This window comes from Dermacentor variabilis, chromosome 2 (genome assembly GCF_050947875.1).
Source record: "Dermacentor variabilis isolate Ectoservices chromosome 2, ASM5094787v1, whole genome shotgun sequence".
Lineage (NCBI taxonomy): Eukaryota > Metazoa > Arthropoda > Arachnida > Ixodida > Ixodidae > Dermacentor > Dermacentor variabilis.
In genome coordinates, this window is record NC_134569.1 from 225,216,138 (window position 1) to 225,241,922 (window position 25,785).

General features: G+C 47.4%; 1 protein-coding gene across 9 annotated transcripts in view; it reads right to left on the bottom strand.

Moving 5' to 3' along the window:
- Window positions 1-25,785, bottom strand: part of Nipped-A (Transcription-associated protein Nipped-A) — a 435,149-nt gene that overhangs the window by 319,701 nt on the left and 89,663 nt on the right. For 8 of the 9 annotated variants that reach the window (XM_075682662.1, XM_075682661.1, XM_075682656.1 and 5 more), the window contains 5 exons: window positions 15,266-15,357; window positions 12,363-12,459; window positions 8,950-9,052; window positions 6,360-6,604; window positions 4,159-4,212 (listed from right to left, as the gene is read on the bottom strand). In XM_075682662.1, the coding sequence (XP_075538777.1) occupies window positions 4,159-4,212; window positions 6,360-6,604; window positions 8,950-9,052; window positions 12,363-12,459; window positions 15,266-15,357 (591 nt within the window). The remainder of the gene's footprint in view (window positions 1-4,158; window positions 4,213-6,359; window positions 6,605-8,949; window positions 9,053-12,362; window positions 12,460-15,265; window positions 15,358-25,785) is intronic. The other variant, XM_075682655.1, reaches the window with a different exon arrangement.

Below are 25,785 nucleotides of genomic sequence, written 5' to 3' on the forward strand. Positions count from 1 at the left end.
ACAATCTAATGGTCTCACAGAGCGTGCGGTCCGCACAATAAAGGATGGCCTTCTTAAGCACTCGATGGTGAACGATCTCGAAACAAAACTAGCGCGAGTGCTCCTAGGCTATCGACGTACTCCACTACCGTGCGGCAAGTCTCCTTCAGAGATGCTGCTGAACTACCAAATTCGTTCGCGCTTGGATACCTGCGTCCCTTCTCTGCCTCGAAGTTACTCGCAGCCTCCCAGATTCCAGTCCGGCGACCAGGTGTGGGTGCGCAACTTTGGCCAAGGGAAGCGTTGGCGTCCAGGCATCGTCAAGAGCATAGAGGGTTCCCGCCTTGTAACGGTCGACACTCCAGATGGCCTAGCCAGACGTCACTTCGACCAAATTTTTCGTCGCGTGCCTGTGTCACCCGTGACCCCAAAAGCGGAGGCTCCCGACTCGCTTCAACCCAGCCCAGACAACAAGAATCGGCCCACGTCAACGCCACAAGCCCGGTACAGCCTGGCCACTCCAGAAGCAAGCGGCGCTGCGCCTGTTCCTTCGACAACACCTCCAACGTCCCTCCCAGCCGAACAGGCTCTCTCTCCCCCAAGTCCGCCGGTCTTATGGAGGTCTACGCGACAACGAAGACCCGAGCAAAGACTGCAGCTTTAAAAGAAAGGGAGAAGTGATATGAAGTGCTGTGCCACACGTGTCAAACATGATTCGTTCTTTTTATGTTAAGTCATAGGCAAGCAGCCTATATATCTAGTTCGCTGTCACTGAAATAAAACAGTGCGGTACGTGCTCTTGGATCGTCTCCGTTACTCTGCCACCCGCCACAACAGAACTCACTTGGAACCTCAGATTTACTATTCGCCCATCCCTAGTGAAGACCATAAAATTTTCCATGGCAGACAACAGGCACAAAAAGGTTACATTAACCCTAATGAAAAGATGACAGACACAAGGCCGTCTACCACCTAGTCTTTACTTGAATCATGCATAAAAGTATGCGCTGAAAGGATGAAGAGGTAAGAGCTGTTACGCAACATAGGAACCAAGTGCAAGGAAGATGCACAGTCACCTAGAAAAGTATACGAGCTCCTTGTCTGTTATGTTTACTGACCCCATGCCACAGAGCAAGAAATATTTAGGAGTGGAACTCCGCTGTTTGCGGCGACCAGAAAAGGTCACAAGCCGGCGGAACCATTATCGTGCTGGCGGCGCCTGGCGGCCTGGTAAGAAATTACCGCCGTTTCGGTTGCCAAGGTAACCGGTCGAGCGTGTTGCTCCCTTTCGGCCGTGCGCGCCTGGCACGGAAGATGTGGCGGGAGAGCGCGCCGGAGCCGCCTGTGCGCACTGCATTTTTTTATTTCACTGCGGTTTCTACGATGCGCCGCATGGCGCCGCCACTGCATACGGTCCCGTCGGCACATGCAACAATTGTGACCTTATCTGGTCGCCCGTGCTCGCTCACGCTGACGGGAGTTTCACCTCCTAAATATCTTACTCCGTGCCCCATGCTTACAAGTTGCCCAGCCATGCTCCCTCTGCTTCCTCAATAATTTAACAAGCGTTTGACCCATGTTATTTGCCAGAGCTATATGCTCTAGCAAAAGCCCCAACTACAAATATGAATTCCCAGGTGAATGAACGTGGAGTTGTTAACTATGCTCACAAAGCATTTCATTAGGGCAATGCACCATCTGCCTGATATATCTTGTAGTTGAATTATAATGCTGTTTTCAACCTGGCTGCCTGCCATATTGCTAACTCACCAAAATCTATGCCACAAACATTTAAAGAAGCCTAACTGATATTCTCTGTAATTTGTATGAGTGTCTGGTCTATAGTCCGTTGCGGAAACATTACAACTACTGTACATCTAGATCATATGGACAAGCTTGATTGTAGCAACCTTGCTTAAATTGAAGTATCTTTTACAATGAAATCTAGGGAAAGCACAGGGAAGGTGGGAGATGGAAATTCAGGACAATGAGCAAAACGAGAACAAGGTGAAAGCAGGAACCAACGTTTCGACAAGTGGGCTTGTCTTCTTCAAGGCGACATATGCTTTCGTCGCCACAGTATGCACCAGAACACAGAAAAAGATTGAGTGGCGCCATTTTCAAAGTGCTGAGGTGCCACCTGCTGCTCCAATGGCTCCGAGCTGCCAACCGAGGCAACCGCAGGTAGATGCAGCGCTTGCGCTGCTTGCGCTTTGACATTACTTTGAAGTTCTCACGAAGGACAGGATGGTGAATTTTAGCTAGTGAATTTAGTTAGTAAACTTCAGCTTCTCGGCAAGATTGTGCTGCAAATCGGAACGGCTGTGGCAAGCGCAACGTCCGCAGGCGGAGCAGATCGTTCAGGTAAGTCCGGGTTACCTTTGGATGCGGAAATGTTCTGGCGGCTATTCCACTTTAATTTGCACGTCTGACAATATGTCATGAACTAGTAAAAGCCTTGCACTATGCGATATACTTTACCTCCGCGCTGTAGTGCCTGGAAAAATCTATTGTCGCCCCAGGTGCAAAACCTGCAGGCACCTTAAAAGTGACATTAAAATTAAAAGCACCGCCATAGCTATACACTTAGCTATACAGATGAAGTGAACTCTGCCTTTTGTTGTACAAGCTAGAATGTTATTTATGTGCTTGAATGTTCATTCTGTAATAAACAATATGTCGGTGAAGCAGGACAATCAATGAATGTCAATTTAAAGGGACATCGCGCAGACACAGCTAAAAAAGCATCCTAAAGCAGTCACCGAGCATTTCAACCAACCAGGTCATAACTTTGCGAACTTAAACTCTACATTTTACAGTCAAATTTCTGTTCTGAACAAAGAAGAAAGTACTGAGAATCATATCTCGTCCATAAGTTCAAGGCATTGCGACCAATAGGCATAAACGTTTCAAATGGAGCTTTAGAATCTATTTGCTATGCTAAATTTCAAGCTATAGGGAAAAACACTTAGTTTGGTTTCTCAGCATTTTTCTTTTTCTTTTTATTTATTTATTCCATTTCAGTATTTTCTATTCTGTTAGTATTTTCTTTCTTATGAGCACCGGTTTCTGCAGCACCTTCTATCATCTCTTTCAGAGACACGATAACCCATGACCACCAGCGAAACAGGTAATAGAGGGCTGCTGTGTACGCCGTTGACACGCCAGCGTTGACATGTTATTTACAGAAGACCATGTCCCTGGCCTTGTGCACAGCACTCCTTTATTCTCAATTCGACACCCTCACCACTAACACACCTTCGTTCGTTGCTGCACCCACCAGCCTTACCCCCTGTCCCCTTTAGAAGAACCCCACCTATATATACTGTGGTGAGGAAAGCATATGTCGCCTTGAAGAAGACAAGTCTACTTGTCGAAACGTTGGCTCCTGCCTTCACCTTGTTCTCGTTTTGCTCACTGCCTCTATAAAGAAGAATTTCTGAGTAATGTGATGCTCCTACAGTCGATTCCCGTCAATTAGAATGTTATGGGACATGAAGGTTTGATGAAATTATCTGAAGGCAATTTACAAACGCTGGCGAAAATGAACAAATTCAAATCGTTTTTTTATTGCTCGACATAATCTGTAGTGTATTTATTTTTGCTGTTTTTTGACCATGAAGTGCGAGTCAACCAGCATGCAGCGAAGAGGGCAGACGTGTTTAAATTCTTCCTCAGCATCGGACTGTCACGTTGCTGTTAATGTCATTGTTGATCAGCAGCCTAACAGACATCGAAATTGACAATGGTGCTGACTAGATCCTTAGAGACAAAAGCAGTAACTCCGTTTGCTGAATTTCCTGTTTTTTATGTTTTTACTAACAGTAGCACGCATGAAAGGGGGCCAGTGGAGGTTGAATTAACCTAGATCGAATTACCGGAAGTCAACTGTATTTTGGCTTGTTTATCAAAGCCTGCCATGTTCACAGATCAGAGCAACTGAGTGTGGCTAGAACCAGAGCTTGCCTTTTGCTCTAGCCCCAAGCAAGTCATACCCCATTATGTGCCTGAGCAACCCAAGAGTGTTTAGTCATTTTGTTTCTATCAAGAGCACACTTCGAAACTACACAAAATGCCTTGAAGGCCACACACATACAAACTTTTATGCATGATTTGTCACCAGGTGTACACCTGCAACAGGCTGGCTCTGCCTCACTGGGACTGCTCAAGTCAACTTACCTCAATAGTGGTGGAAAAGACCTCCCTGAATGTGGAAGGGCTCATCATGGTGAACTGCCAAGAGACAAAAGGATTGATTCACTGATGGGTTCAACTTGCCAACGTACACTGGCTGCAAAGAGATGCCATGAAAGACAATTCTGGATTAATGTCGGCCACCTGAAGTCACTGGATTCTTATGACGGACCTAATCATAAATGATAGGTTACTTGTTATCAACTTGATAAATCCATAGCATAGCCTCTCACCAGAGGCTGCTGCATTGCACTATAGTACACCGAAATTTCGGTGTAACGAACTTCGCTGGACCACAGCAAATTCTTCATCATTCTGAAAGGGCATTAGAGTGAAAGCCCCAAAATTAAGCATTCTGCCCATCAACCCAACAGTTAATAAGTTGTCAGAGTGTGAGCTATCCTAGAAAATGTCGCTGTTGGCTCTCAGCCCACTGTTGCTATTATCCATAGATTCTGCCAGGAGGCACTACCGCACCATCGTACAGTGAGAGTGGTGTGCGCGAAAGAGACGTTAACACCGAGAAAATTACAAAGAAAGAACTCCATGTCACCTATAAAGTCTAACGTTTCTTTTTGTTTCTTTGCTTTTCACATTCGTTGCCACGAGCACCGAAACTGTCTGGATCGAAGCGAACGCCTGAACTAGTGAAAAATACAAGTGCGTTGTGGGGATGCGCGACGCTCATGTGTCCCCTGATATGTTGTTTTCCCGCATCACTCCGTCTCCTGTAATCTGGCTTTGCCGCGTGGCCTGGTGCCCGCGGCAGTCGCTGTGGTTGAAGCACATTGCTAGAGATGGCGCGTGTGTGGCTCTGCTGGCACCACCTAACAGCGGGGTTACTTGGGTGCGGAAAGGAAAAGGCTTTCTCTTTGACTCGGGGTCGGCAAGCGGCGCGGACGTTCCGCGCGTGCGCCGATCCATGCTTCTGCGAGACCGTCTCGTGAAACCTTGTTCGAATGTGCCACCGTTCGTGTGACCATACGCGTGAACAACCAGGCGTTGGTGTCCAGCATGGGGCGAACATATTCACTCATTATCCGGTCGCGGTGAGTCGGACTTCCGAGGTTTGTTGCGAGCCCATCGGCATGTTTGTGGAGAGCAGCTCAGCTAGCAGGCTATCAAAGGTGCAATAAATGCCCTTATGATTGTTTGCCCTACTGCGTTGTCGTTCCTTTGTCCCAAGAGCAGGGGTGAGAATCCCACAACGTGTAAACAACACCGTCCGGAAAGTGCGACCAGGTGGCATCCGTGTGGGCACGGAAGTTACATTTCTCCATGCTTCGCTGGTACGGTTGCAGAAGAAGCGCCAAAGAAAGAAGTGTGAGCAAAAAGAAAGGCGAAGAAGAAAGAGATGCAGCTCCGTTGCTAAGCGACACTTGTCTGGGTCGTGCATGCGTTCGCAAAACTTGATGTGTCATCACCTCTGCAACAGGGAGGTGGGGGTAGGTAGAAAAAGTCCCCTCCCGCCGTTTTTCTCCTCCTGCATTGTCTCAAGTTTTCCAAACCCATGAGCCATGCCGTCCGCTGTCTGCGCCTTGTTGTCTGCTACACTACTGTCCAGCTGCCGTAAAGGATACACGGAAATCTAAGAATCTCCAGATTTCATATTATTTCCTAGTACTGAGCCATTAACAAGACACGGAAACTGAATAACTAATGTTATTCTGAAAAGTTCGATATTCTGAAATTCATAGTACAGAAATCTGTTCACATTGAAACTATAAGCAGTCAGCAGGGGATTTCTGAAAAATTTGCTGATCTGAAAAGTTCACTAATGTGGTGTTCGTAGCAAGGTTTCACTGAAGTTTTGTAGAGCATGTGCCTTTGGGCTCTTGTGTTCAAAGGCCCTGGTGAAATAGTAGTGCTAAAGGCAGTAGCACATTTTAGTATAGCATCTCTTGGTAGACATACTTTATGTTCATAGCACCCCTCACTTTCATTGTCATTATTGTAATACTTCTATATTTTATGCACTTTACAACGACTGGTCTTTAGGCCCTTTTACAGTCATGTTGCATTTATGACCCACAATTCATTTTTCCATTGACAACTCATCACCACTTGCATGGTACTCTTTGGCTACATCTGACTCTTGCACAAAAAAGAAGGAAAGAAATACAAGCACAAAAACAAAACAAAAGCACTGACACATAAAAAAAAAATAAGAAGCCTCAGACACTCACCACACCCCCAAAGTGGTCAAGGACCTCCTTCTCTTCCTTGGAGCGCACGGCCGACTGCAGGGCGGCAGTGCGAGCATGCGCCGAGGAGGCAGCCCCCGCACCTGCTGTGCCACCCGCTGCTCCACCCGCCACGACACCTGTGCCGGGTGGCAGTGTGTACACGTCCAGCGCCTGCAGGGCGTACTTCACCAGCCGGATGAACACCAGCGTCTCCTTGGGCTGGAACTGCTTCTCCTCCAGCGGCCCTGCATGGCCACAGACAGGCAGGACATCCAACATGCACTACCACACCACCGTCTGTACCGTCACTGCCACTTGCCCTTTGAAGCAAGACAAGTGCACTGCACAAAGAGCAGCGTTCTTGGCATGCTTCCCAGATTTCCTGCGGTTAGGGTGCCACAGGAATGTCCATGCAATCAGATAAAGCTAAGTGCTAGCCCGATCTGAGCACGAGGCAAGACGTGAGAGAGCAAGGTAGGACTCGGTAAATTTTGGCACTCCCTAAAGTTGCACCACAATTTTTCAATTTTTTTACTGGGTGACGGCAGTTTCTGCCTAAATATAAAGACGGCACCAGCCACTAGGAGCGCCACTGCTTGTGAAAGGGCATCCAGCCTCTGCAACAACAGCAGGTAGTTGGCCTTTATTGGCGGTGTCAGGTTGGTTTCGCTCCAAAGTTGTAGATACAGCAGAACCTCATTCATACGTAATAGAAGAAAACGCAGGGAAAACTTACTGTCCGGGAAAACGTACAAGCCAAAGTCATTAAAAAATGTCACAGGCTTGCTCGAAAGGTGAAGCATTCACAGATTGCAAAGCATTCGACTATTAAACGAAGTCAAGCTCACAGTCTTACGCGCAGTGGGAGTTGCAGTAAACATCTGCTTACTTATAACTAAAGCATGGTGCAATGCGCCTAAAAATACATGAATAGAGCTCGCTCGATGACTGCGAGCACTTGCAGTCATAATGCTGGCAGAACGAAGGGCGCCGGAAGCTGGAAGTGCACATGCTTGCCCCAAAGCAAACATGGAATACTGTCCCTCGTGTGAACATTTCAACTACGTGGCGCAGTTGTAATGTTTGGCCTGTAGCATACAGGCCAAAGAACTACTTTAAGCATTTCTGATTTGCCACATCGCAACTTGTTCAAGTGCATTCAGCCCTTTCAGTGGCTGCAGAGCAGCTGAGGGCAGGCTGAAACCATGCTGCCGTAGCCATTGACAGCACTCGTTGCCGTCATATTGGACGGGCTTGCAGCCGATGTCACCACAACTGGATGTCTTTATTCACGCGCAATAGCTCACGACGTCACTTCAGTGGCAGTCAAACTGTCAGTGATCACAGCTTCCGCTACCTTCAATGGTTAGGAAGACATAAAAAATGCATGGAGTGGTGTTAGGCCTGAACAGCGAATTCTGTAATGCCAACAATATGGTGTCACCATTTATCGTGAAATCATCGACATGAATGTCATCTGTGGTGTTGAAGTGTCTTGCACTCGTGTGCACGTGCCAAAGGTGAAATCCCCAGTTTTCGGTGTGGCTCGCTTCAATTTCTAGCGATGACAAAACCATGAGGACCTTTCGGGTACACTTCTGTAGCCAAAATGGCACTCCGGCACGCAGATTGTGCATCACATTGTCGCTTTCATGTGAGAACACCATCACACAGCACCAGAACTCAGCATTAAAAACAATAACAATTGCAAAGTGCTCATAAAAACTTGCAGCGGCTCCAACTGCCACTTTCACCCTAAAGGATGCCCTTTTGCAAGCAGAGGCGCCACTGTGCAGCAGCCTTTCACAGTGTATGAGCTGCTTCCCCAGTGTCACGGCAAAATTTCGCGACAAAGAAACATTGAAGGACTTCGGTTGCACATTTACAAAGCTGTTCTTTCGGCCAATATATAAAAATTTGCACAGCCTTCCTGTAGAGCATGCCACAAATTTCCTTACATGGTTTCGGCAGGATATCCCCGCACTGCCCGAAGAAATCTATAGCACGCTGCAAAGACAAGTCATTGCCAAAGCCAAGAGGGGGAAATGTTTCTTTACAGGAGGCAATGATGAGCTCTTCCGGTGGCCCATTGCAAATTTTTTTTGCCATACGCACTTTCAGCGCAGCACGGGGACACAAGCCGGGACAAATCGGCCGACCGCGAGTCGCATAATGGTTGCCCATGCAGAGTGGTGCCCAGGACTTTCTTTTTGACTGATGACAGATACCCAGGTGCCAGACAGAGGAAGGGGGGTGACCATGGACTGCATCCTAGAACAATCACCTTCAAGAAAAATTGCACAATGACTGGCTAGCAAGAGAAGCAGACATAATAAAATAAATCTAAGAAAAGGCACAGTGGCTTAGGAATGATGTCGAGTGCACTCGCATCAGAAATGTAATGTCTGTTACAATATCCTCATAAAAAAGTGATCATTCTGGCATATGGCTCGAACGTCATTACAGGAGTAGCCCCCCGCCTTCTGTGCAGCAGTGAAAGACGAGACATTCAGGGTCTCGGTTCAGACGCTACTTCCCTCCCCCAGCGCCGGTGCATGTCCTGGGAGCGGGAATGCTGGTGCGCACTCACCACCGGGCATCTTACACGTGCCGATGCCCCAGGTGATGGTCTTGACGCCGCACACCAACGTCTTCACCAGGCTCCGACAGTCGGCCACCGTGTAGCTGTTGCTCTGCATGTAGAAAAAAAAAAAACCGGGAGGTGGGAAAGGGAAAGATATACTGAGCAGACTTCTCCTCCTGCATGGCAATTCCATGACAAATGACATCAGCATAGGCTACTCGAACATCGTGGGCTTACTGCTTGCGACAGTAGCCCAATTTTGACACCAAAGCGTGAGCCTGCAACAGTGTGAGACTCGCCTGCAGTGTGGCTGACAAAGGCTGCGAAAGCCCCGCAAGATCAGCATGCAATTAGAACACGTTTGGCCATCAGATCCGTATGCTATCTCGCCAACTCAGTCAAGTACAGCCTTCTTGGTAGAGGTCAGAATCTGTATTCCTCCATTGTCCGCCTATTGTCCTTTGCATGACCAAATGGAAGCTTGACGGAAAGATTAGCAGGGCACATTGGGCGAGTCCTCCTCCTTTCTCAAAATGCGCAATGGGCTCTCTTTACAGATTGGCTGACACGAGCCCTAGCCTTCACTGTACTGCATGGAATTGGTGAGACATAATGTAGCTCTGACGGCTGCCTGCCACTCCCAACACCTACCAATGCTGGCAGGTTCTTCCGATAAACAGTGGCTGCAACATCTACCCCTCCTGAGCTGTCTTCACAGTTTGCAGACACCGGAGGACTAAGTCCAGCGATGCTAATAACAATGCAGTGCCTCAACCAGAGGAATTAAGACCAGAATTCATGGTTGCTGGTTTCTCTCCTGAAGATGTGCAACCACTGCAAGTTTTGCAGTGACCAGCTACCTGATTTCAAAAGCTCGACAATGCTTTTTCTATCAGCAATGTGATTGCCTTCTACAAGATTGAATAAGTGAAATTCTGCCAAGCTAACAATGATGACGTAGGCATGTGTGCTTGAAGACAGCAACACATTCACACACTGAATTTGTCAATGATTTTTTCACTTAGTCCAAAGGACTACCAGCTCAAATGAAGCAACTAGATGCAATACACTATGTTGCAAGACCAAGCTTAATTTTATTGACTTCCTTTGCCAGATTTGTGACTGGTGCACCAATTTCCCTAGTTGATTTATAATATCACGAATCAAGGTTAGTAATTCTTTCTCAGCATAGTTTTCACTATGTGATAATGTCTACACTGCAACATAGACAGATACATGCACTCTAATGGTTAAACTGCCTGACCACAAAGGTTTTAGAAGCATGAAATTCCCAAAAAGATAGCATTACATTGTGCAACTTCAATTAACAGCTTGAATGTATAGTGGGCGATATGGCTGTCGCACAGGGAAGCATCCATTGCACATTTCAACTACTAGCAGGCACACGCATTAACTTTGACATGACTACATTATTTTGCACGTTCCACACTCCAGAAACCTTTACGGTTGTGGTGTTGTGCTCCAAAGGATGTAGAAAAACGGCACCAAGGGTCAGATGTGGGCTCAGGCTCAGGTATTTTGTGGGGATGCACGACCCTCACGCGTCACCTGATATGTTGTTTTCCCGCATAGCTCCCGTCTCCTGTAATTCGGCTTCGCTGCGTGGCTTGGTGCCCGCAGCAGTCTGTGTGGTTGAAGCGCATTGCGAGAAATGGCGTGAGTGTGGCTATGCTAATGCCACCTAACAGAGGGGTTACTTTGGTGCGGAAAGGAGAAGGCTCTTCCTCTTTGGCTCATGATCAGCAAGGGGCGCGGACGTTCTGCGTGTGCACCGATCCATGCTTCTGCGAGACCGTCTCGCGAAGCCTACCCCAGAATGGACGAACACGATTTCACCACCGTTCACGTGATCGTACACGCGAAGGACCAGGCATTGGTTTCCAGCATGGGGCAAACATAGTCGCGGTGAGTCGGACTTCCGCGATTTGTCGCGCGCCCATCGGCATGTTTTGTGGATAGCAACTTGGCTAGCAGGGATTGATCTATGAAAGGTGCAATAAATGCACTTGCGATTGTTTGCCCTACTGTGTCCTTTGTCCCAAGAGCACGGGTGAGAAACCCACAATTTTCAAGTTTCATAAATATCGTTAGAAGTGGATTGCATGGGACCTTCCTTCAGTATCCCGTTTGATTATCCTGCACAGTAGAACAACAAGGTGCTAAACGTGCTATTGCCACAAGTGCAACCGGCACACGGAGTCAACACAACAGCAGACAACAATGTCATTCATGAGTACAGTCGAACCCACTTATAACAATATTCAAGTACCATGAAAATTCTATTGTTATAACCAAGAATTGTTATCACCGGATTGCATGAAAAAATCATAATATGGGGATGGGACAGCTGATGTGAGAAAACTATATAGGCGGGGAGGCCAGTGCCCCTCCCCACCACCTTCCTCCGACCTGCTGCTGATCGTGTTCAATCGTTTTAACTGCTTCCTGGGCACTCCGATGTTCGTCAGCCTTGCACGCTTTATGCGAAGCTTGCCGACATTCTTCTTCAAGGCATCCAAGCACTCCACGTAGTGCAGCAGAAGGTTCCTCGCGAAAACGAAGCCCTGGAGAGACTGAACCATGCCGGGCCTCCTGTGAGGGCAACGTTGAGGCAGCTTGCCCTACCGCGTCATTGCTGCCATCGTCGCCATTGCTATCTGATGCAAGAACGTTCGCGACGATCGTTTTATCGGTCAAAAGCACTTAGTTTCCAAATCTATAGCCAAGCGCTTTCTTTTCACCGGTAACATCGTGCATTGCCGATGATCAGTGGGCAGATCAGCCATCTTCCGTTTCGGTGGTGAGCCAAGCGAAGTTGAGAACCCACGTGGCCGGGAATGACTTCCGACACAACCAACAAAAATGAACGCGAGCGATTAAGCCGTTCACTGAATGAGGAGCCAGCGAGCAACACGCGAGCAATCTGCTTGCGGCATAGTTGCCGCAGTCCATTTGTGTTTCGGAGGGGTGTAAGGGCAACGGGAGAGAGCCGCACGAAGATGGCTGGAAAATGAGCGTGCGGCGGCTGTTGGAGCAGCAGCCCATAGTGCAGCAGCTCGAATTTCTCGTTTTCTTTTTTTCTTTTCAAGGATTTCATATTTCACTACCGTTCGACTCGGACACCGAGCAGCCAGACTTCATCATTATAGCCAATAATGCAGCATCAGGGCATTCTAGTAAGCGGGTTATTTCACCACGGAAAACATACAAATGTCGACAGGGCAGCAGCTTCTCACTGTTATAACCAATATATTGTTAAAACCGGTATCATTATAAGTGGGTTCGACTGTATTCCTTGTAAATCCTGCGCAATGCAACATTAAAAGTGTTGACAACACCTCAGTGACAGCATACCCTTTGATCCTAATGCAAAGTAGAAAGAAGAAAGGCCCGCCTACCTTCTCCTCCTTGAGGTCCGCCAGGGAGGCAGAAAACTGGAGGCTTGCACGGGCACTGTCCTCCCTGTTCGCCTCCGACGGCGGACCCTGCTGTCGGCTGTAAACAGGTTCAGCAAGATGGAGTGAACAGGCTCAAACAGCCTACCAAGGGCTAGGAAAGTAGGACTATTCTAACTTCCAGACCAAACCAATTCATCCATTCGATTGCACTTTTCATGGCAACACAATATTTGAACTTTTAGTCAGGCTGTTGTGCCTAGGTACAGTACAGACCCTGACTGAGACAAGAGTCAAGATAACCTAAAGAGTAACAGATTCTCCCAAGCTTCAAAGCAGGATGGGTCGTGGTGGAGATGGAAAGGGTGGGTGTTGTATCTCGTGAAAATGCACTGCAGGCTGCCATAGATAATTAGAACTGATCAAGCCTCTAGCGCGGACTAGGTTTCCTTTGTGGCTTATTTTCTGAAAGTTTTACTTAATATACTACGTAGTCCTCCTTGGCGAGACTCAAGTTTGGAAATATCCTATAACATTTCCATGGTGGCTTGATGAAACATAAAAGGACTGTGTCTGCATGGAAACATGAGTGTCAGACGAATTTCCAACATGAAGTAGTACTGCATCAGGTAACCTTATGCTTCCATCATATGCCCGTCACATGACCAGTACCTGCCCTGTTCAGGGAAATGCTGGCATCAAAACATTTGAATTGCTGGCAATGAGGCTGTGGGTTCGCTCACAATGCTCTGCTTAGACTAAGGAAAAGGCTGGATGCACGCATCATAACAAACTGCACTCGGTACCAGTGTCTACTGTTATGCACTGCTGGTACACAGAAAAATGTAACCTCCATGCTCACGAAGATGCCACACGACCTGCGCTTTCTGTATGGTGCTGTGTTCTTGTGCTTGCGTTGTGTAATAGTTCAGGTGTGAGCCTCAAGCGAGACAGTTGTAGTGTCCACAGCGAGAAATAAGGAAAAAAAACACATTTGCTTGATTGAAGTACACGAACGACGTCGCCATTTTGACCTGTGTCGTATTGGCGTGTGCCGTGGCATCATTGTAATGGCACCAAACAGGCAATGCAACTAGAGTGTCGCTTTTGTGTAAGAAGTTGTGCTCGCCGCAGATGCATCGCCAAACCTTCAAGCCGGGCGGGACTTCGGCACCGACAAGAAAAATGTCCGTCATTGGAGGGGGCACTGGAAGATGCTTTTTGCGTGAGCCAATTGCACCGAGGAGATGACAGCGATAAGAAAGATAGGAACATAGAATGAGCTCGACATGTTCATATACAATAGATGTTGTTTTTATTTTATGAACGCTGCCCTCACGTTCTTGCTCGGCGCACAGTCGAGGTGTTTTTTCTTTCTTTTCTGGCTTCGGACTTTCGGGGGTCGGCTTAGAATCGGGGCTGGCCTAGATTCAAGTAGATACGGCATATTGAGATTTCACTGTATGGGTGATTGAGAATGCAGCTTTTATGATGGATAAGCGATGCAGTAGTGAAAATAAACATGTTCCAGCAATTTTTTGTATTATTTAAATTTTTTGACACTTCATGTTTTTTCCACTTCAGTGTAAGGGGTCGACCTGTAAACCCTTCGACCTATATTCCAGTTTATATGGTGTCATTTCCATGCTTCGGTCACATGCAAATTAATGTAGTTCTGCTGATGACCCCCTATGGCCACAATTAGAGGGCAGCGAGCCTCACCTGAAAGCATCAATTGCGCCACCACAAAAGCTCAGAATCCACAATCATATGAACGTTTTCCCCCAGAAGAAACATCCTTGCACTCCACAAAGGTTGCAGGGAGGCAAGGGCCGAATATCTCCAGAAAACTTAGGCTCCCCAAAACATAAGTGTATGCAGACGCAGCCATATACATTAGACAAAGGAAAAGTAAGAATGCAGTGGCAACGATGGTCGACTCGGTGCTACGAGAGAGAACCACCGTTTCGCTACAAGACGGCACGGTAATCAAGGCTCAAGAAGTGGCCGTTGCTCTAGCGGCAGCGGAGGGCTATCGGATTGAACAGTGACTAACAATACTCTCGGTCTTGCAAACAGCCTGCTGCAACTACTTGCATGGCAGAATCAGTCACCGAGCACTCCACATACTGTGCTCAGTAGACTATGAAACAAAACAACAAACAGGCACAGAACCACACGAAGCGATCACACACAAGCTCGTATGGGTACCAGGACACACGGGGGTGGCAGGGAACCAAGAGGTGGACGGGACAGCTCGAGAGTACACTAATTACCGAGCGTCCAACGTCAACAGCCTCGAGGAACCTACGCCTGTACCCCGAAAGCACTCAGCCATTTTAGACAATTACAGAGGCAGCAGGAAGCGGTACCCCTGCCGCGCAAATCCCTTAGCAGGGAAGAAGCTCTCGCATGGAGACGACTAAAAACAGGGTCGTACCCTAACCTCAACGTGCTAAGTAAGACGCATCCGACACTATATAAGGACAAATGTCCGTGGTGCAATGAGAAACCCACATTGTACCACACAACATGGGCATGCCAACAAACTGATGTAGTCCCAATCATATCACACTCAAGTGCAGAGCAATGGGAGGCACTGCTGTCCAGCAAACGCTGCGAAGACCAACTAGATCTAGTGTGGCGTGCGCGACGAACAGCAGAGGCCAGCGGAGCCCTAGACTGAGGGCAGCCGACCACTGCAATAGAGGACGGATGAAGCAGCGGGTGAAGACCTCCGGGGAAGACACAAGGAGGAAGACTCCCCTGAAGAATCCAGCCCAGCGGCAGAACAACACAATTACTAGAGCTCAGTAAAGTTTTCACTCACTCACTCACTCACAAACAAACTCACTCACTCACTCACTCCTTGCACTAGTACAGAGCCCTGCCGGCCCTCTTCTCACCTTTTCTGCATGAGCACAGGTAGCTGACACTTGGCTATTGTCTTGAACTTGAGCACAAACACCTCCAGCATGCGAATCAGCAGCTCACGACCCTGAAAAATGCCCCCAATACCCAGCAGGTGCCCCTATTCATTCAAAGGGACACTGCAACACTTTCTCAGCTCAGTAAGTAAATGTCTACTCATACACCAAAAAAATGTTGCTGAAATTTTGGAGTTGCAAGATCTCTGGTTACGCATTAATTAAATTTTTTTTTTCTTTTTTTACAGAAGTAAGCTTTTGCAGGAGAACAAGAAAAATTAATTAATTTCGTGGTTAATTAACCACAATCTCATTGTGAGTCACACTATAGTCGGGGACTCCGGAATAATGTGGACCACCCGGAGTTCTTTATTGATCAGCCAAATCTAAGTACACGCGTGGTTTCATAAAGCCCCTATCAAAATGCAGTTGCTGTGGGCAGGATTTGATCCCACGACCTTGTGCTTAACAGCCCAAAACCATAGCTACTAAGCAACTGCGGGCGGGGTAGGAGAAGAGAAGAAAAAACTGTTTGTGATTATTCGCAGTACTGAAATGCGCCTTTACCATAAGTAGAATGAAAGCTTATGCCAAAAAAAGTAAGTGGTAATGTAACTTTGGCCCTAATTGATCTAGAACATTCATTTTTTATTTAGTCCCCACTCCGCATATTGTAAATGCTTTTGGTATAAAAATATTTTTCTTAGTACTTACAGTTTGGCGGTTAGGCCACCTCCAAACTAATTCATGGAACTCCCAAATGACACGGAAATCGAAATAGCTCAAGAACTGCATTTTGCATAAGAAAAATCAACACAGTTGAACTCGGCACATCGAGATACAAAAGTGAAAGTCTCAACAATAAAAAAACACAAACAGAAAATAATGAAGGTTTACGAGTACTCTCTGAACTTCAGAAACCCGGGGCCTAAGTAAAAAAAGTAAAATAAAGAGATTTTTAAAAAGCAGCATCCTACTGAAGTCTATTTATCATCACCAAAAAAAGCACACGGGCCAAATGCATGAAAACGCACTTTCTAACATGGCATGGCTTTGTATCTCCAAATGTGGTATTAGTTGCAGAAATGCTTATTTATTTTTGTCTTATTTTCTTGTTTATTTTCTTAAAGTGCCCAAGAACAGCTTTACACCTTAATATTGGTGCACTGGTTTTACAAAAAGAACATAAAACCAAAAAACAAAACAACATCTCAAGCAACAGTGGTTACCTGTGCCAATTTGCCAACTCTTGATGCTCAATTAAATTTTACTAGGGCACTAGGCCATATATATATATGACTGTTCAGCTGGTCAAGATCCACAAAAGCAAAAGACTCTTACACACACACACACGCACACGCACACACTTCCTTGTAATGCTGCAGCTCTGCACTACCTTTAGGCAAGAAATCTTGACAGAATTCACTGCTGCATTGGTTCTTTACACTAGCCAGGCTTATTCATAGTGGCAGCACACTAACCGCCGTATTCAAGAACAGAACTTGACCCTTTGAGGGTCAATGATGTAAATATATGGCGCCGCGAACAAGTCCAAAAATGGTCGATGCCGCATATTTACGGCGCCGTCTTAACATTTAAAAAGCGCACCCATTTCCTAACTTTTTCTTTTCTGTCATGTGCTGCCACTATGTTGGAATACAGGGAATTTCGCGCCTCCCTCTCTTGGTTTTAGTTGCATGGTTTGTTTTAGAGCTAGTTTGCTCCCATGCATCTATATACTACCGCTCGCACATTGGCATGCGGGCGGACGGGCGGCGGTTCAGGTTTTGTTCCTCGGGCGGTTTCAGCTTCTTGTGCTTGCAAAACTTACGGCTATCTCGTTACTAAGCGCTCAAAGAGCAACCACCTCTTTCTCGCTTGTTTAGTGCTCACAGGGGTGCGCATAGGAAGGATGCCGCCGTGGATGCGTTTCCGTTGCTTTTTTTTTCCAACACTCGCGAAAACTAATTGCCTCTGGTTGGCGATAAGATGAAGATTAGCGGAAGTTTTGTCACACGTTGTGCTTTTTTGATGGGAACACAACCACACAATATTCTTGAGAGCGTGCACCAATGCAGTTCGATTACGCTATGGATGTACATGTTAATGTAAGAGCAGGAACATTTGAGTCTTGCGAAATATTCTCGTATGCGCATTTTCAAAGCCCTGAACTACAGTCAACGACTGAACTTTAGGACGCCCAAATTTTCGGACATGCCCCATATTTCGGACGTCTTCGCGGCACCGCCACGAGCCCCATAGAATCAATGTATAAGGACAACTGAAGTTTCGGACACTCGAACTCCCCGCCGTCCAATTTTCCGGACTTTCTGGCTCCTCGCACAGTGCCCTTGCGAAGGAAATCGACTTGCAGCCGAAGCATATCACCGCTTTGAACCACAACTAGCCGAATCTAGCCGTCACACATTGATTTGGTCTGGCCACGCTGGCTATGTTCATCGCCGCAAATGGCCGCACTTCCGCCTCCGGCGGAGTTTCCGGAGCGGCGCTATTTTGTTTGTTGGCGCAGGCCACGTTTTGGCTAGCGTGGTGTGTGGTTGTGCTCTTGTGTCAAGTGTGCTATGCGATGCTAGGCCTAGGTGCTTCGACGCTCATCAGCGAACTCCACTGTTCACAACTTGAGGATTTCGCTTGCTTTCGACAGCCCCCACTTCGTCTTCGTAGTCCTCGCCGATGGCATCGAAGCGCGGAAAGCAGTACCGCACCCACGGAAATAACTTTTGAACAGTTTCTTGACGCTGACAACGAGCTCAACGTCTGCGCAGAACTGACTGACGAGGGAATAGTCCGTCAGGTTGAGGGGATTCAATAGACTCCGATGTCGAAAATGAGGAGCCAATGCCTGCGCCACCTACAAGCGCCGAGCTGACGCGAGCACTGTTGACTCTTTCATCGGTGTACAGTGCTGACATGACCCTCGCTCAGATCGAGGTGAATATGATCGCATGCAACTGGAACGCCATCCAAACAACAAGTTCTTCAAGCCACTGCAGCAATAACACTGGCTGCCCGACGATGCACATGTACATAATAAACCAGCAGTCGGCTGCATATAGTTTTTGAACGCCTCTTCTTATAGCACGTTCATTGATGCTTTGGCAGGGTTTCGGAAGCGTGGTACTTTGCCCTTTACCTTTAGATCCGAGAAAAAAATAAAAAAAGGTGAGTTTCTTTTAATGCAATCATTTTTTCGGATTGCCTGAATTTTCGCATGTTCTTACATTCCCTAGAGGGTCCGAAAAATCAGTCGTTGACTGTATGTGTATAAAAATGCATCAAATTTTTAATTCTTGTAAGTTTATTTCTTTTTTTTATTGTTGTTATTCATGAATGAAGAGTACATATATACCAACGCAACATATTTTTTTCTCACATTACGGTGGCCCTAGAAAAATTTCGGTAAATTTTTTTTCGAAATAAGTCCCTAAGAAGAATTGACATCTGGAATGAAAAAATCGGCCCTGGGCAGTCGCATATGACGAAAAAAATCGACCCTCAAAGGGTTAAGTGGGGAGGCTACTCTGGAGACCAAACATTTTTATTTTTTAATATATCCAGATGAAACTGTCAGGGTACATTCACTCTACCGAACTATGGGCAACTGCAAAGTTTCATGAGGATATGTTTATTAGTTCAAGTTATTGAAGTCTAACTAGGTGGTTCATGTATAAGCCTGAGGAAGAGCCTGGAGAAATGCCAGGACATCGTAGGAAGCTGAAATTCACTGTGATAATCCCTTGATAGATATCCCATTTGCTAAAAAGCCCTTTTCTGTGATTTCCCCACCAAAACATTTTACCACAACTTTGAATTTGATGTAGACAAATGACCACATTCATCAAAAATTACTTGCTTATTATAAGTTACCTGCACCAACTATCAAAAAAAGAAGCCTGTCACCCCCAGGCAAAGTAATTCAGGAACAGAATAAAAGAAAACGGCACACAAGTGTGAAGAGCAGTTTTTGAGGTATCGCCTTCGCCAGCCCCACTACTAGCGAAAAAATCAATTCCGAGAAAACAGGCCTTAAAGTTGAACACATGTTTTTTATTAGAAAGCTCCTGTGGAGCTTCTAATTAGCTCTTGCAGCTCCAGGCACGCTCAATGTGCCGGATTCTCGACTGGCGACAGCCGACAGCACAGTTCCGCCGCTGCAAGCGTTGACGGAGTTGGCACTCGCTGCGGAAGATCGAAGTTCGATGCTCGTACAAGTTGCATATCGCGTTTCTGCGCACCAAACATCTGCACTGTCTTGGGCTTCGTTGCCGGCATCACGTGCAGAAAAGAACCAGCGAAAGAAAGAAAGCTGAGGAAATAATCTAAAACATAGTGCAAGGCAATGAGCAGCTCGCAAACAGGCATCTGTGGAGGCGGACGGAGCAAGGGGCAACAACGACGTGAGAGCAGTGGGCACAGCATTGAAGGGAGCAACCACCGCCATTGCCCGCGCAGTAGCCAATGGCAAGCGCACTTTAGCTCGCAGAATTTGAATGGGCTGCCCTGGCCATCGCATTGCGGGAAAATGCCAATAGCGCCTCAACTGTGCCAATGATGCCATTTTGCAAGGCAGTAAAACAGACACAAAGAATTCACGGTCAAAACGACACCAAGATGGCGTGGGCAGGCCGCACGGGCCGGGAACGGCGCGTGCACGAAGTTTGACTTCATTTCGGCATTTGCGCATGTATCGAATTTACACGATTGTAAGTCGACCACTTTTTTTAAATTTGAAAGATTGAAGTTGGGGGGGGTCGACTTACAGTCGGAACCAAAACATGGCGCCGCCAAAAAAGCAAGACCAACTGGAGCTACAACGTAGTTACGATTTTATGTTTTCTCTATGGCCCTACCCGTATCTTTTTGCTATCTCGCGTGTTTGTTTGCTTTTTGGAAGGGTTTTCCAACGTTTTTGAGAGTTTTACAGTGCACGCAACACTCAAGGCGGGGGGGGGGGGGGGGGGTCAACAGTTGATGGAAGCACCGCTGTTCCTATTTGTTGTGGCACCCTCAGAACGGCGGCGCTTGCGGGGAGCATTGGTAGTTCATGGAGGAGCAGGCACCACTCGCAGGTTTCTCTTTGTCTGTTGCGCTTAGCTTTCTTGACGAAAGGCATTGGTTTGACGCGTTCCACTTGACTGCCGGCTACATTCTACTTCTATGCTTCCCCAGTCGTCATGAGTGCTCCAGGCCCACTAATCGTTCGGCACTCGTTCACAGCAGCGTTCAAGAGGGCTGCCATCCTTTACGCTGAAGAAACAAATCACTGCGCAGCGGACCGCAATTTCTGTTTCTGAACGGGTGGTGCGAGAGTGGCGACTGCAGCGAAGCGAAATTTTCACCTGTGACGGCAAGTGAGAAATTTCCCACATGCCGAAGTCTGGACGTTTTCCGGAGCTGTAGGCTAAGCTTGCGGAGCACGTAGCTGAAATGCGTGATCGGTCCCTGTCAGTGAAGTGCGACATGGTCATGTAACAAGCCCGGACCTTCGCCTTTTAAGGCCCTGCTCCACCGTGAGTACGAGTGGCTGGCAGCAGAATACCGCGAAATTACGCCAACCGGACCTGTAATAAGAGCCTCCCTGACGGCTGCGTATGGTTGGGTGCATTCGGCGTGGGCTGCTGTTCCACAAGATGTCATGGTGCGGTCGTTTGCCAACTATGCGGTCCCATGACGCGCTGTGGGACCGCAGCAACGATGACGATGGCAGCACTAGTGAAGACGAGTAGTCCAGTGACCATGTCAGCTACTAATAAATTTTTGTTATCGAATGCGCCTTCGGGTATGCTCTCCTTTCTCATTTTTTTTCCTGTCACGCAATATGGGGGGTTGACTTACATTCGAGTCGACTTACACTCGTGTAAATACAGTATTTAGGGCCATGGTGGCCCTCAAATGTAGCGTTTCTCTTATTGTACTTCGCGGTTTAATTAGGTGCTGATAATTACAGAACAGATAGTTTATGAGACACACAACCCAAAAATATTGTTTTTCAAAAATCGACTTTTTCACAATTTTTCGGTTTTCGAAGGCTGCGTCCCCCCTTAAGTTTTGCGAGAAGGCAACATTTAAAAGTACGAGAGAAGTATAAGCTTGAGGAAAGCTTGAATTAGGTTTCGAGAATTCTACCTAAGGCACACTTATGATAATATAGACCTTTTCATAGGGCAAGGAGGATAGGGTATGCGGTGAGCCTTTCCTCCTCTCTGGCTTGGGCAACCCGGCGCGGCGCTGCTTGAAAGTACTGCTGTCGCGTGCTATGGAACGATTTCGGGATGTTTCAAATCGTACTTTGTGAAATTTACGCCACGTCTGTTGATATAAGGTTGTCAGGGAAGCCTTTTGGTGCATTGGTAACTACAGTAGGCCGAAATATGTCTTGGGGACGCAAAAATATGACGCGCATAATCAGCCGCAGTGTACGGTCATTATCAGTCGCGGTGTGTGTATATGTTGTGAACTATTTTGCTTATATCGGTTTTAATTCAACAAAGAAAACCGGTGTCTCTGTATTACCAGGATTAAATGCTAAATCAGCTCACTGTCTGATCACTTAGCGTAGGGAGTAAAACATAAAACATAAGAGCGCATGCTCGTGTACGGCCAACCTAAGGCAACCACGAAACATTTAAACGGCAGGCTTTATGAAATATTTGTGATACACTGGCATCGTTCTCATGCTTTTCAAGTCTAGTAGGCTTGAAATTACTATATGTCTACGCTAGCCTTCCTGCATGAGGCCGATGGTGCTGCTCAACACAGCAATCACTGCGGTTGGTGAACCAGCATGACACATATGCAAGCTGTGTGCTTCGGCATTACCTTATTGGCCTGTATACAACCACACTATATGAGAAGGATCGTGTAAAAAGAATGCGATCGCTATTTTTGAGGACAAAATTTCCGTAATATGTGCAAGTGCATCGTAGAGAATGGAACAAACACAACCGGAAAAAAAGATTCGGTTATCATCCTCTTTCTTGAAAAAGCAAGAGAAAACTGGCTAGTGCCGCAATACGACCTCGCATAGCGACGCCGCACAACATTTATTATTGTAACCGCTGATGCCGTATGCTTGGACCATGCGCTATGTAGAACAAAGATATCTGTAATCCAGCACCTACCACTGCTTAGGATGCTCGCGCAGTTCGTAAACAGTCGCTTTGCTGGACAAGCTTAATTGAGACTGTAAGGTATGCTGCTACAGTCAAGTCCCGCTATAACGAAATTGACGGTGCACGAGAAAAAATTCGTAGAAGTGAAAATTTCGTCGTTGTGAAATTCACAAAGATACGGCTAACCTGAACTGGTAAACCACAAACTTTTATTTCCAAAAGTCAAGCAGTGTCGACTGCTTCCCTTTTCTTCCCAGGAGCATCACGACGCGATTTTCACATTTCGTGACGTCATCATGCACAGCCACGCAGTTTCTGATGACATCGAACGCATCCAGTATGCGAGATGTGGCCGGTGGATGCAGGTCTGGCACTTCGTCGTCATCTGACTGCTCTCCTGTAGTAGCGGACACTTTTTATAATGTCCTCATCACTCAATTCCTCATGGCCGATCCCATTAATATCAGCATCGATGAAGTCGTCCAGCTCGACACCGGATGGCACACTTCCAGCACCTTGAAGGGCCACCCAGGACGCAATTATGTCTGCCGGCGGATGCACTGCTCCATTGCAGTCAGCAGGATCCTCAGTGGAGTCGGTGTCTTGGGTCTCCGAGCTTGGAGCCCGTCATCCAAGAGCGGCTGTTGGCAATGTATTTTACGGGAACGCTACTACTATCTTTAAAGCAACGGGGCCTCGCACTATTCCCAATAACTAGCGGCGGGCGCTTGTCAGATCCGTCCGCGTTGGCGCACAGTAGCATGGTCACGCGGTTCTTACTTTGTTTCCCACCGTGGCAACGCTGACCTTTCATTTTGAGGGTTTTTGACGGCAGCATCTCATAAAACAGGCCTGTCTCGTCAGCACTGTAAATGTCACACATGGCGTAGTCTTTCAACAACGCCGAAACGTTTGTGGAGATCCAGGCGGATGAGCTGCCTGTGTCTGCCGATGCCGACTCGCCAGAAAGCGTCTTCCTGACAATGTCATGGCGGGCCTTGAATCTGCTGAGCCAGCCTGTGCTCGCCTTAAAATCGTCAATTCCCAGCAAGCAAGCGTAATTCAGGGCCTTCTGCTGCACAGAATTTCCACTGACAGGTATGTTTTTCACCCTCATCTCGACAAACCGCGTGTACACAGCCTTGTTGAGATATTCGTGCGCCGACGGCGTCAGCTTCTTCCATTTGGCTGATGTGCCCAATGCAAGAGCTTGTGCTATTGCCTCTTTGGACTTCAAAATGGTGGACAGCGAACTGGGAGAAATCACAAACTTTTCCGCAACGTTGCCTTTCTTCTGACCACTTTCGACTTTGGCCAGGATCTGAGCTTTATCCTCCAAGGATAAAAACTTTTGACATGGCGGCGACTAAAACAGAACGGCTTCTCTGGGCAAATCGAACACCACTACAGATGCGCAACACGAACTGCCAATTGCACTAGCACTAACTACGCACCAACGGCGCCGAGATGCAGCATGGATTGATGATATGACTGAGCTTCGGCTTCGGATTGTCTGCGGCTAAAAAGTTTCAAGCCAATCCCAAAGGTAGGCCAGTCTCATCGCCGCCGCCACCGAGCAATGGCGGCCCCCATGCTCGGTCATCAGCGGCAGTTTGTTGTGGTGCCAACAAGCAATAATAACTTTGTAGACACATTTTTACATGTAAAATGTTCAAAAATGCATTTCCTGCAACGCAAATTAAATTTCGAGCCTGGAATTACTTTGTCAGATTTCGTTGAAGTGGAATGGCATAAGAAAAAGTGTTCATTGTGGCGAGGACATTGACTCCTATGGTCGGCTGACGGGGAACCGAGAACTATTTGTTGTACTGAAAATTTCGTTGAAGCGGCGTTCGTTGTAGCGGGGTTCAACTGTATTACTAGCTAAAACTATTTTATTCATGGGTGGAAACCTCATCCATCAAACCAAGTAGTCATGCAATGTAACCTGCAGTGAACAGTTTGAACGCTTGTCAAAGTATAACAGCACAACTCCTCTCCTAACAGAACGGTACCCACGCTGTTACGATTGTTCTGTATGTTTAATTTCTCCTAAACCACAGCTTAGAACTAGAGGATAATACTGCAATAAGGTCACATTAGTGAATGGAACATTCAGAAAGACACAATTGTTCTCCAAGGCTGATTGTAGGCTCAAATATATGCGCACGCACATCGCGCTGTATGCTCCGTCCGCCTCAACACCAGCAGAAAGTCCGGCAATACCGACTTAAACCACTTCAGTACGTCTCACAGAGCCGTTTAGCGCATAGAAAACTCGTGTCATGCTAAATAGACCGTGCAAGCGTGAAAACAAACACTAGAAACTATCGCCGAACCACCATGCCATGCAAAACAGAGTGCTCGCCCAAGCCAGCTTGCCGACTGCCCATAGATGGCACCATTGCATAGTAATATGGTGGCGCCCATGAGAAAATGGTGTACAGTAGAACCCCGCTGTTACGTTCCTCACTGCTGCGTTTTCCCGGCTGCTACGTCGTTTTCATCCGGTCCCGGCATAGCTACCATAGGATCCAATGTATAAGGAACCCCGCTGTTACGTCGCAGCTGTGAAAACGTTCCCGCATGATACGTCGCAACTTAGCACTCCGAGCCCTCCTGGGCTGAAGTAGGCAACGCGCTCCAGCCGCCATTTTGGCTTTTGACAAGTTTTGGCTGGGCTTGGCCGGGCTTGGCTATGGAACTGGCTGCAAGAAGCCGCACGCCAGTTCGAGAGGCCGCCACCATAGAGTTTCCTACAAGAATTACTGTAGGAAACTCTATGGCCGCCACTAAGTGGCCAATCGTGAAAAATGCTCTCACTATCATCACTGTGATTAGGGTCACCGCATGGTTGTTGGACGGGTCGACTCACGGAGGAAGGAAACTCGGGAGAGGCCCTCACGTCACTCTTTGTGAAGCAAAAGTGAAACCGGAAGTTGGCGTTGCTCCGCCTATCGGGCCAGCTCTCCTCTCTTGTTTACATTTCTCCCACGGCGCGCCGCGCGCAACCGGGCTGCTCGGACGCGCGCGCTCCGCAGCAATACTAAACAATCGTTAGCAGGTTAGCATGATTACGCCAAAGAGGGCAAAATTTCCCGCGGATATTCCTTTGTCCGTTGCCATTGCCGTGGCGCGGTGACGACGAGGAGCACGAGCCGCATGATGCCGGGGAGGGGCCAAATCCTAGCTTTGGAGAAGCCGTCGCGGCTCTAGACCTCCTCCGCAGGTACGTCGCACCTCACAGCGACGCTGACAGCAATGCGGCCTTCCAGGCTATTGAGAAACGTGTGGCGATTTCTAGCGAGCGAAAGAAACGGCAAGCCATCATTCTAGACTTTTTTAAGTCCTAAGCGCACTCTGTGG